The 12,228-nt window shown below is 39.6% G+C and overlaps 1 protein-coding gene across 2 annotated transcripts in view; it reads left to right on the plus strand.

Moving 5' to 3' along the window:
• Positions 1 to 12,228, plus strand: part of kcnip3b (Kv channel interacting protein 3b, calsenilin) — a 41,242-nt gene that overhangs the window by 12,241 nt on the left and 16,773 nt on the right. The window contains exons 2-3 of one of the 2 annotated variants that reach the window (XM_019264528.2): positions 1,411 to 1,585; positions 1,619 to 1,621. In XM_019264528.2, the coding sequence (XP_019120073.1) occupies positions 1,411 to 1,585; positions 1,619 to 1,621 (178 nt within the window). The remainder of the gene's footprint in view (positions 1 to 1,410; positions 1,586 to 1,618; positions 1,622 to 12,228) is intronic. The other variant, XM_019264530.2, reaches the window with a different exon arrangement.

The following is a 12,228-nucleotide window of genomic DNA, read 5'->3' on the forward strand; positions in this document are numbered from 1 at the left end:
TGTTCACCTCTTTCATCTTCCTCCCCTCACTTGCTCCAGCGTTTGTGTGTGTGTCTGTGTGTGTGTTTTGCATGCACCCAGCAGGACCAGCTTAATAGAGCTTCTTGACATTTTAAGAAAAGACGCTCTCACTAAATCATATCACATCGGATCAAATCAGTGTTTTGCTGCAAAAGAAACTGAAATTATGCTGAGATATGAATGAGAGAGATTGAAAAGTATCTTAGCACAAAAAAAAAACCCCAAACAAACTTGGATGTCAAGTTTATGATGAAAGAGGATAAACGCTGAATATGAATAAGTCGGAGGGGCTTGGTCTTGCATAGTAAGAGTCACGATGATAAATTGGAGCTGAATATGAAAATGAACAGAAACAGGCTTTAAATTCATCTCTGTGGGTAATAGATGTTTCAAGATGTGATTAAAATATTAAAATTGATTCGCTGTCACCCTGATTTAAAAAAAAAACAAAAACACGATGTCAAGGTTTACATCCTGCTAATTTTATCACAGATTTGAAGTGGAAATCAACCATCATCTCTCTCTACAACTAAAGATGGCTCTCTCTTATTCTTTTTCCTGTGTCCATTCAGTGTGCGTGGATTGTTGTGAGCTACAATATTTGCAGCCAAATTGTTGTAATCCATCCTAATTAAAACATTTTCAAGACCATATGGTGACTGAAGCAACTACATGAAGATGGTGATTAAACATCAGATTTAATGTAAAAGCAACCCAATAAACACTTAATGCTGTTCTAATCATTATTTTTACATGAGCAATGGTGCCTTTCTCACAAGTCTGCAGTTCTCTTCACATTAAGCTGCCGTTATTTGTGTTTTTTAGCGTCTTTCAGCTCATTGTTTTGGCTAACTGGTCTGCAACTTTACAGTTTTGGTTCACTCTCACTGCTCCTGCAGCAGACAGCCACAGTTAGTGACTAGCTGGGGAACATTGTGGAGCCGCTAAAGAGTTTAACGATTATACTTTCAGGAGTTGGTGAAGACTGAGCTTAAATGAGAGTGAATCTTGGACTCAAATTCAACAGTTGGATAGAAATATGTTGCTCCCTTAGTGCTGAATATGTAAATAAGCAAGTGTTTTTTAACAAGTTCACCATGTCACCTTAATGAAGTGAAACAATGCTGTGTTTGCTGCTTGTGTCAACAGCCCCCAAGTGGCAAGAAAGTGGACCAAAAACTCATAATATGCAACAGATGTGCTGAGCTGAACCTTATTTGAACCTCTTTAAAGTGTTCCTGAAATGCTGCCAGATCAAAGGCTGATCATATTTTCCCGGCACTGACATAATCTCCTGCTTAAAGATCTTAGTCTGATTTGTTTAATTACCATATTGAGCTCAACTCACTCTTTCCTTCCTTCCTTTCTCCCTCCTTTCCTTCCCTCCAGGCAGATGGCAAGGTGGTCGATGGCAGCCTGCTGGGAGATGCCAACGGCGTGGACCCTGCGCCGGGCAGAGTGAAGGATTCTGGGAAGTGGCAGAAGCCGCGGTTCTCTCGAAAAGCTCTGATGAAGTGTTGCCTGGTTAAATGGATCATCGCCAGCACGCAGCCACAGGACAAAGGTGAGAGGGGAGGAGAAAACGATTGTGAATGAGATGGTGATGAATGACCAACATGTATGACTAACAATGTTTGAATTGATCGCTGAATTGACTGCCTGGACCTCTCCAGGCCTCCTGAGGTCCCTATGGGCAAGATTGACCACAGGGTCAAGTGCCCAGAGACAACTTAGTTGCATACACTCATTTATCAAATGTCTCTACACCTACGATCCACCATTAATAATCTCTACACACCCTTTTTTCTCCTCTGCATCTATTTGTAGCTGCTTCTCACTGTTTCTGCCTCTCACAAGCACGTGCATACACAGAAAAAAAACAAACAGAAAAACCAAAAGACTTTTAAAGACTTCCCGAATGTTTTCCACACCGTCCTGGTACCAACGTTGGTGTGTTCATGGACTGTTAGTCTCAGTGCTCCACCCAGTGGTCAAAATGTGATTGTGCACATCTTTTGCCTGCAGGGCGACAGAGGAAGACATGTTTTTGAATGAAAGCATTCAGTCTGTCTGTGAAGCTCTCAGCATTGTTGTAGTTTAATCCACAAACCAACCAACCAATCAATCTCCATCTTTCTGTATATTCCTCCTCCTGCACTTCACCTCCTACTTCTATCCTTCCCCACTTCTTCTGGTCTCCTTAACTGGCTCCTTATTTCCTTATCTAAGGCTCGCTGGCCTTCTATGCCACATGCTTTCCTTCAATACCTTGTCATGACCTTCCCCACTTCCTTCTGCCTGTCTGTGCCTCACTCTTTCATTCCTTATATACTTCTGTCTTTCTTCTTTCCAACTTTATATCTATGCCTCTATCTATGCTTTGTCTCCTTTTCCTTAGTACCTACTTGTTTCCTTTCTGAACTCTCTCTATTTGCCTCTTCCTTTCCTTCACTGCCTACTTATCTCCTTTGCTACGTCCTCACGTCCCTCCCAGTCTTCTTTATGTACCAACTCCTTTTTTCCCTTCTTTAAAATCCTTGTCCTTTTCTACCTCCCCCTTTCCTTCACTTCCTACTTGTCCCCTTTGCTACTTACTTGTGTCCCTACCAGCCTCCTTTTATGGACTAACTCTTTGGTTCCTTCGTTATTTCTACCTGTCCTTGTCTTCCTCCCCTCCTTTTCTTCACTAACTACTTCTTTCCTTCTCTATTTCTCTCTCTCTCAGTCTCTCTCTTTATTTCCTTCTACTTCTGCTCTACTTGCTTTTCTGCTTTTCCTTCACTAACTCCTTGTTTCCTTCTCTCCCCTGCCCAATGTGGCAGTGACCTACCTTTAAGGTCTTTGGCCAGCCTCATGTACCATGTAATGGTACTCCAACAGGTCACTGAAATGTGAGCACTAGATTCAGTCGTATAAGACCTGTCCTGTGGCTTATCACGCAATCCTGTAAATCGCGCACACACAAACATGCTTGCGCACACACATTAAGTATCCGATAGGTGTCTCTTGTCCTCTTCCTCCCTTGGCTCCAGTAGCAGCACTTCACTCAAGTGCCGCCATGGTTTTCCGCACAGCTTCAGCAGCAAACTTTGCACTTTAGTGGCCCCCAGTGGCAAAAAGAGACAACTGAACATTTGAACTTTTACTAAATGGAAACTCTATTGCAGCTGCAAATTCCTTAGGCTGAAAATTTTGAGAAATATTTTTGCAACAGGGTCAGACATTGTTATTTTGTAGATCACTTGCTATTTGTGAGATCATTTCTTTCTTTATTTCTTGAGGATTCCCACCATTGACCTTGTGGAACCGATTCACATCAGTGTGAGTCAGGTTAGGAGGCTCTTCTTGGCTGCAAATGTAGTTTTAACTTTCCCTAACACACATAATCTGATTCAGATTATCTGTCAGGTCTTTTTTTTTTCTGTCTTTGGTTGCACAAATCGTTGAAAGAGCTCTTTGTGTCGGTGAAACAGGAGCACAGTGAGTAAAAAACAGTCACAGACAGAGAAAGAAAAGCAGGGCTGTGATGGGATCTATTTCATCTCAGCCAAGAGAGGAGAGATTCAGCATTTGTCGATGGGCAAGCCCTCACTTCGGTAATGGCATGGAGCTAAGAATAGCAGCACAGAGATGAAGATGAGTATCAGAGAGAGGTGGGGTGGTGGTGGTGGTGGTGGTGGTGTGGTAGAGCTAGGAGAAGTTGAGGCAGCGAGCAGGGTTTGAGACAGACATGAGCGGGATAACTGCTCAGTACTACAACTGAGGGGCTGTGGAGAATGAATAAAGGCAGAGAGGATGCTGGTGTCATTAACAGAAGGAGAAACTGATAGTGAGAGGAAGCTGTGTCTGCAGGTCAGGCCTATCATGGATGTGACCTGTTGTGCAACTCATGATTATTTTTATAATCGACTCATCTGTCAGTTATTTTTCCACTCAATCAATTACTTATGTGCAAAGCTGAAGAGAACATTAAGGTTATGTCCTCTCTGTTGTTACTGGGGTTTAATTTAACTTTACAGATTGACAATTACGACTGATGATGCTTTGATATTATTTAGAGTCAGTGGCTTTAAATGTTCTTTCATAATTTTTGGTGCGAGTTTCCAGCTTTAATGAACAGTAATACTAAAGCAATTTATGAAATGATGAGAGGTGCCCCAAATGTGAGAAAAAAAAGAAAGGATGTGTGAATTCTCCCATTGATTTATATTCCTGGCAGTGTGGAAAACGCTTCAAAACAGCACTTAGATGTAGTCGTAAACTTCTCAGGGAGATGAGGATGCATTAGAAACAACTCAGAGGTTTTGAAGTTCTGAATACAGCCCTGATCATTATTCATTGTTTCTCAACATTTTTGTGTTACATACCCTCACAGTCCTATTACATAAGCTGGAGTACTTCATCGACATCTACCATGTCTACCATGTCATTACTATGACTTCAAGTGGGGGTTAGTGTTGTATCATTTGGGACTTCTCTGTTTACTAGTTTTAGTTTTAACTACTCTCCTTGCAGCACAAAGTGTTCAGATGTTAAAGCTAATTCAAACTGTTGGAAGACGTGTTTGACGTCAGTTATTTGTTTATTTCCTACCTGACAAAAATATATCAGTATACTTTTTTTTACCAAATCATAATTTCTTCTTTTTTAGCTTTAGCTCATTTTAGCTTCTCAACAGTCTTTCCACCTCCACTGTCTGGAAGCAGATGAAGTACATAGTGCAAAATGCCCATCACTATTTTGCAGTGCCCAAGGTGACACTTCAAGTTTTTAGTTTACAGTCCAAAGACTAAAGATATTAAATGTGCAGTGATATAAAGCAGAACAAGGAGCTGGTGTTACGATTTGAGAATCTAAAACCAGCAAATGTTTGTTATTTCTGTTTGACAAATGACTTAAAAACCTGCTGTGTAAGACTCAGGGGGCTGAAATGGGATATAATAGGCATTACTATGCTTTCATTGGTGTATAATCACCTGGAAATAAGAATCGTTGTGTCTTTGTTACCATAGAATAAGCCTTTTATATCTACAGACACTGCAGGTCTCTTGATTAATGAATGATTTCCCTTCTAACCCAGAAATGTAGAAGCTGTCAAACATACAACCCTCACACTCACACCAATGAAGACGAGTCACATAATGATGTGGGGATCCATATGGGGGAACCTGAGAAACAGAGGAGGGGAGATATGAATGACTGTAATATGGAAAAGTGTAATATGAGTCAGATTAGATACTGAAGACAGACAAAGGAGGGAGGGAGGGATATTGAGCAGTGAGATTTGGTTTCTTCACTGAACTGTAGAATATTTCCACACCAACTTCGCTCTGTTTGACTTCTGTCTGTCAGAGAAAGTGAGATGAACTTCAGAGGGCAAGCGTGTCTCGGTGACCATGCGGCGCTGTGGCCAAATGAAGACTGAAACAGGAGGAGTATCAACGGGTGTCAGTGTTGTGTGTTGTGGTTTGTCAGGGTCGGTCATATGAAACGACCTGAGCTTCAGGACGGACCCAACATCATGCGATTCAGTTCGCCTCCTCTGTGGCGACAAGGGTAGAGGGGAGAAACAAGTGACAGAGGAGAGAAGAAGAAGAAGAGGAGGGAGGGAGTGAACATCACCTGTAAGCAAACTGGGACACCTTTTTAAAAAGGAGCTTTAGGGTGTTATCTCAAAGGAAGCAGGCAACGTCAGAGCAAAGAAACATCCTCTGAGAGTTTAGTGTGCGCTTTAAAATTCGTCCAACTTAGTGACTGAACACAGAGCGTCTTTCTTCTTTTTTTATGGTGTAATTTTTTTGGGTCAAGCTTCTTTTTTTGTGGAGTGCTTTGACTGATCTGGTCTTCTGAGACTGCCATATATACCTGTGTTGTTGTTTTTTTCTTAGATTTTTTAATGGTGGTTCAGTTGAGGTAATCAAACTTTAGAAGATGAATGCATGCAGGGCAGAGTGTGAAAAGGAGATCATCAAGCTGCTGCGCTGCTTCTTTGGCTTCATCACCGGCACGCTAGTTCAAGGTATTTTCTCTTTTATTTCTGCTTCTGACATCAATAGAAACTGTATTTACGTCTGTGCCCATAAATATGTCAAGGTGTCGGGGTTCATTTACTGGTATCGATTCAGGAAAATCTATATGTGTATGTGTTTTCATTTATTCAGCGTTGAAAAAAGTCTAATCTACTCTACAGGAAATATTGTACTTTTTTTTTTTTAAATTACAATGACAAATTTGTGTAGCAGAACTTTGATTATTCTCTTCCCTCTCCCAGTGAACATCTCACAACCCCTCAGATTTATCTGAACTACCTAAACTACTCAGCTGTATATAAAGTAGTTACAACTAGTTACAACTGGTTAGAGGGCCGTACATTTAGCTGATACTTACTTACTACTTACTTTTTCTCTAAGTACCTTTTAAATGAAGTACTTTTACTTGTGATGGAGTATTTTGTTGTGTGGGTATGTCTGTGTAGGTAAAGGAGTACTGTATTTGATACAGGTGTATAGAGGGAGTTATGTAAATCTTCACACGTATGATTGAAGCTGTGTGTGTGATTGTTTCACCGTGTGGGAAACCGATGTGTGGGCAGCGGTGCCTTCATTTTCTTATAATTTTTTGTTTATTCTTGCTTCCCAGTGTCATTGATGACTTTTCTCCAATATCAGTGTTTCTGCTACATTAGGGCTTCTTGTTTTAAGCACCTCTGTACACATTTACAAAATGTATTGAAGACTTTTTGTCTGATCTGTGACACCTTTTCCACATTCATTTTTTGTTTTTTATTACTGTATTACTGTTTTTTTACCAGTCCGTCCTTCTTGAGTTAGTCGGCATGTCCTTCTGTTCACCATTGATTAGATGTAAGTCTATCCTCTGTCCTCCACCTCCTGCGTCCTGTCATCCATCAAACATTATCAAACCACCACCAGCTGAATCAGCACTTGGTATCTCTCTCTCTGTTTCTTGTTTGTCCACACTTTTGTGTTGATCATCGGTCTCATTATGTCTGTTATTTCTCACTGTTTCCTCTGGCCCAGATTCACTTGAAGTTCATACAGATAGTTGAAGACACCTCAGGGTGCAGTGTTTACACACCCTCTTTAGAGAGGCAACAGGAAACACCAGACATGATGATGAATGTTTCCTACAGAGGAGAAACATCAATCTTTTGCCTCTGGCTTTTATTTAGCTTCTCTTTGAGGTATATTCCTCTTGACAGTCCCATGTTTGAATTTTTATGAGGGATTCCTGCACAGGTAGGGGTGCAAGTCTCCACTGATCCATTACCTAAACCTAATTCTGCCTTCAGCAAAGCACAGAGGGAGGTAGGAGAGGGAGATATTTGGGTATTGGATGAAGAGAAGTGAGAGGAACAACCAGGGCAGAGAAGAAAAAATTTGCTTTGATTAAGAAGTCCCTATTTTAATTACACATCTATGGATGGCTTTGAACCTGCCCAACTGAGGTGGTTTTATGAAAAGAGGATTATCTCACATGGAAGTGAAACTGGGTTTGGTTTTAATTGGAACATATCAAGTAGCTGATGGGGCGAGGCAGAGATAGCAGGAGTGGGAAATGCCTGAAAAAGCTGCCATCTTTCCCCTAATGACCAATGTTGTATTTCTATAGCTCCTCTTGAAAGTTTTAGTGGAGAGGCCATACAGCAAATTTAAATATCTGGGGTGTTGTTTACTGAGTATGGCGAGGGTAGTTCATGTCAACGCTAAGTGCAGCGTGAAAAAAAGTTATCATTTCAGTCCCTGGGGAAGTTTGTTAGGGAAGATGCAAGTATTAAAAAGACATAAGGGTATAATCAGCTATCTGCAGGGTATTCACACTCCTGGAGGTGTACTGTTTGATCATCTGCTCTGTTTGTGCAAACGTTATGAAATACATGCACTCATGCAGATCTTCCCATGGCTATATAGCATGATGTTATATAAACTAAGCTCATGTTGCATATATTTCATCATATTATATTTCTTTACTGCTTGTTTTATCCGTGTATTAGTTGTTCCTAATCAATCATTTCCTTGTGAAACAGAGAAACTGATGATGTGACAAACCACACAGCATCCACCTATTGGTTTGCAGCTGAGTAAGCTTGTACACGATCTTGGAAGAGTCACAAAAATTTGATCCGTTCTCTCGTGTTTCATTGCCTCGTCTTTCCTCTCTGATTGTGTCGGTGAATAACGATGAGCTGCTGGATTGCTCTGCGGTGTGTTGTATGGTGTCCAACGTCCTCTAGTGGACAGAGAGGATGTTAAATGGCTGCTGGGATACACGAGTATTGTGGCTCGTAGGGCTGCAACTAACAATTACCTTAATTTTCCCTCATTTGATTAATGATTTAATGATCAGCAAATTGTGTAAAGTAGCTGTTATCACAGGCCAAGGTGGTGTCTTCAGTCCAAACACAAAGATATACATGTTGAAAGCTGAAAGCCACAAAAACTGTTGGAAAAATGCCTTATCTCTTATACTATCGTATTATTGTTACCAATGTTTTATCTCTCAATTGTGTAGTAGAGGCAGCATGAGCAACTTTAGTTGATGAGAAAATCAAAGATGAAATATCTAATATTGATCTGGGTTGTTGAGCTATTGGTTTTATTCTCTGTGAATTAAGCATGTGTGTGTATTTGGGTGTACAGTGCCAGATTTTGTCTTCTCTGAAGTTTTGTCGTTAGTTTTGATTGTTTTGATAAAGGGATTATTTGATCAATAAAAAAAATATATATATATATAATAATATTGATTGATAAATAGAGACTAAACTAAATTATAGCCAAAAGTAAACTAATATCAGTGACCTTACAGTGTTGGTTTTATGTCACTCAGGATCACTCTTAAACATAATAATAATAATCCAATATTCATGATAATATTAAATGTTCTTCAAATTTAAACCCTAATGTGGCTCATTATATAAATGTTTATCTACATTATAAGTCATTTAATGTTTTGCTGATGGGAAACACTCAGACTCACCTCTGTGTTGTCTCTGTCTGTGTCCAGGAATAAATGCTGCTGAGGATTTACCATTAATACAAGTGTCATCGTTAAACAGAACATCCACCTACCAGTGGGAATTACAAATAGGATATGTGGGAAATGATGACAGCCTCCATTATCTTCCCTTTGTCATAAACTGTAGCAGTCAAAGGAACAATATTTCTACATTAATATGATCACGCTATACGAAAAATGAATACTTATGGGCAGCTTATGGGATAAGCTTATGGAACGTAAGAAATATCTACTGTGGTGTCTTGAAGATTTTTGAGAAATACACTTATTCTTCCAGAGAGTCAGCCAGCAGATGGTTAGTTTAGACTGGAAACAGAGAAACAGCTTGCCTAGCTCTGTACAAAATCTGCCTACCAGCACCTCTAAAGTTCATAAAACATGCCGTATCTTGTTTGATAAATCCCTGCAACCTGAGTGTAACACATGGTCTTACATGGGTTTTGTGCTGGATTATTTCTTGGCAGGGGGAAGAATGTAAATATAACTTTCTTTATTCCATTAATACATCTTCCAGATAATTCACAATATAAATTGATGCTGTGAAATGCATATAGCGTGATACAGGATTGCCTACCCCTACTGCACTTGTGCTTATCTCCAGTGAGATAGTGTTGGCATGCTTGTGCTTTCATTTGAGTCCATAAGAGCGAGGCGGTGTATAGGCGCCATAGTCACGTTTCTATGTGGAGATTGATCAGACGAGAGGAAGGCAGCGAGACAGGCGAGGAAAAAAAGACGTGGAGGTGTGTGATGTGTGTGATGTGAAAGGTCAGACGTTCTGCAGTGCTGTTTGATCCCATCCTCTTTTTATCTCTCTGTGTCACAAACTCAAACAGATTTTCAAATGTGGCCTCTGACAAAAGCACGTGCACACACACACACACACACACACACACACTGAAAAACTGTCACCTGTCACCTTTTCCAAACCACCAGGCAGTTGCCTTTGTTGGTACTGTATGTAAGAGTCAGACTTTCAAGCTTTGCCCATTTGCACGTTTGAGATTTTAGAGCCAGTGTTCAACCTTAGCAGCTCATCACTTTTAAGCACTCTGTTAGCATTGATGTCCATGACTGAACATTTACGTCTTCTTTTTTAAAGTTTGGATCTTGTCTTGTTCAGACTTTATCCTGTGATCTCCAGCGGTATTCAAAGTATTTCAGGGCAGCTCATTAGCAGTGTTAGTCTTGCTCTTGTGGTAGATTAGCTGCATCATGGGAGCTGTGATGGCTGCTCTTTCTGTGGAGGCCAGGAGGCGCCTCTCTCGGCCCAGCTGCCTCTCTCACTGCGGTCACAGCGCAACCAGGTACCATCGCTCAGGTAGGAGCTTATAGGTTTCACCACGACGTTATTATCTGTTTTCCTTATTCACTCTTTTGTCTACTCATTCACTCCATCAGTTTCTCACTTTGTCTCTTATTTTCTCACTCTTGCTTCTTCTATCAAAGCGGCTTTATGGTCAGACAGTGTTTTCAGTTGTATAAAATCTCCTCCTTTGTTGTAGAGATGAATCAGCTTCTGAGAGTTGTGCGTTCATCAGCGTCTGATCAATAATGATTTTATCTTATTTCCCAGGAGAGATGTAGTATATTTCCTTCAAGTGCAATGTAAAGTACTTGTCCTTAGGATTCATTTTATATGACTTTACTGCAATTAATGTTGGAAGCTGTGTTGCTAAAATATTTTATATATAAAATGCATAATAGGTTTATAAAGTATTGTTTCATTGTTATAGATTAAACTCAAAAATATGTAAAGTAGTTCATCTCTTCTTTCCCACTGACATGACAGTGGAAAGATCACAGAACTATATTATAAATTCTTGTGGAGATCTCAAAGATCACAAAGTGAATATATCACGCTGGAACTTTTTGGATATGTGTAGAAAATGATACACAAGATGTCTAAACATATTTTGATTTAGGAGAATGGTACAGCCATTAAAAACTCACACAGTATAAACATCATATATCTTCAGTGAAGAGTTGCAAGCTGGTACGTGATATGCGCGATACTGTCAGACAGTGAAGAATAAGATGATTTTATCAACAATGATTTTCTAATGCGATTTAAAAGGAAATAAAATTCATTAAATTTAGCTCCACCTCGACCAGCTGTAACAATAAAAGGATGCTTATACCACAATACATCAGTAATAATAATCTATTCTAATAATCATATGTATGATACTAAAAAATTAACAGGGAGCATTTTGAGACTTTAGGTTGAAATACAAAATATATGAGGAAGTATAGTGTTATTAGGAAAAAACATTACAATGTATTTGTTTTTAAGGCTGTACAGTTGAGCAAGAGTGTTCGTAGTATGAATATGGTGTAGACATAGAAATTAAAATGATAAAGAGAACTGCCTTTAATCTACTGACAATAGACTATGAGTGAGATGTGTCTTTCATATCTGAAGCTTTAATTGTTTGTTTTTAAATGCTTTTAAATAAAGCTTGAAATTATAATCGAGTAGTTTTACTTATGATACTTTAGGTACATCTCGTACTTTTGTACTTTTACTGAGATCAAATCTTTAATGGATTATTTTTCACTTGTGGACTTCCTACTTTAATTTACCTCAAACATCTAATGACTTCTTTCACACTAAAACAGATATATATATAGGTTCTTGTGATTTTACTTCACCTGTTTTGTGTCATTTCTGCAAATCTTCCTCTCCAATTGTGGTGAAGGCTGAGGTGATTTTGCTGATGTGTCCAAGTGAGAGGAAACAGTCTGTGTCCTCTCTCCATTTTTACTGTGTGTGTCAGCAAGCAGCGCCAAGCCTACCTTTTAAAAACCTGTTAGTGTCCTAATGGCCTACCCAGAGGAACAACCGCACATGCACACAATAGACCCCACAGGCTCACTATACTGGCATCGATATACAAGAGAGCAAACGTAAATGCACACGAATAGACTCAAAAACACACAGATTCCCCCCTAAAGTATCAGATAATGCCCAGATACCTTCATGCATGTGTGTGTGTGTGTGTGTTTCTTTAGTGTGTGGATGCATGTCACCTGATCCACTCTCCTTGACAAAGTGGTAACTGAAATGTAAATTTGACCTTTCACTGTAAAGATAGACACCACAGACTCTCGCTTACTAAGGAATAGTAGCAGTAGATACTGAAAATAGATTTGTGATTTTATTACTGA

This window comes from Larimichthys crocea, chromosome III (genome assembly GCF_000972845.2).
Source record: "Larimichthys crocea isolate SSNF chromosome III, L_crocea_2.0, whole genome shotgun sequence".
Taxonomy (NCBI): domain Eukaryota; kingdom Metazoa; phylum Chordata; class Actinopteri; family Sciaenidae; genus Larimichthys; species Larimichthys crocea.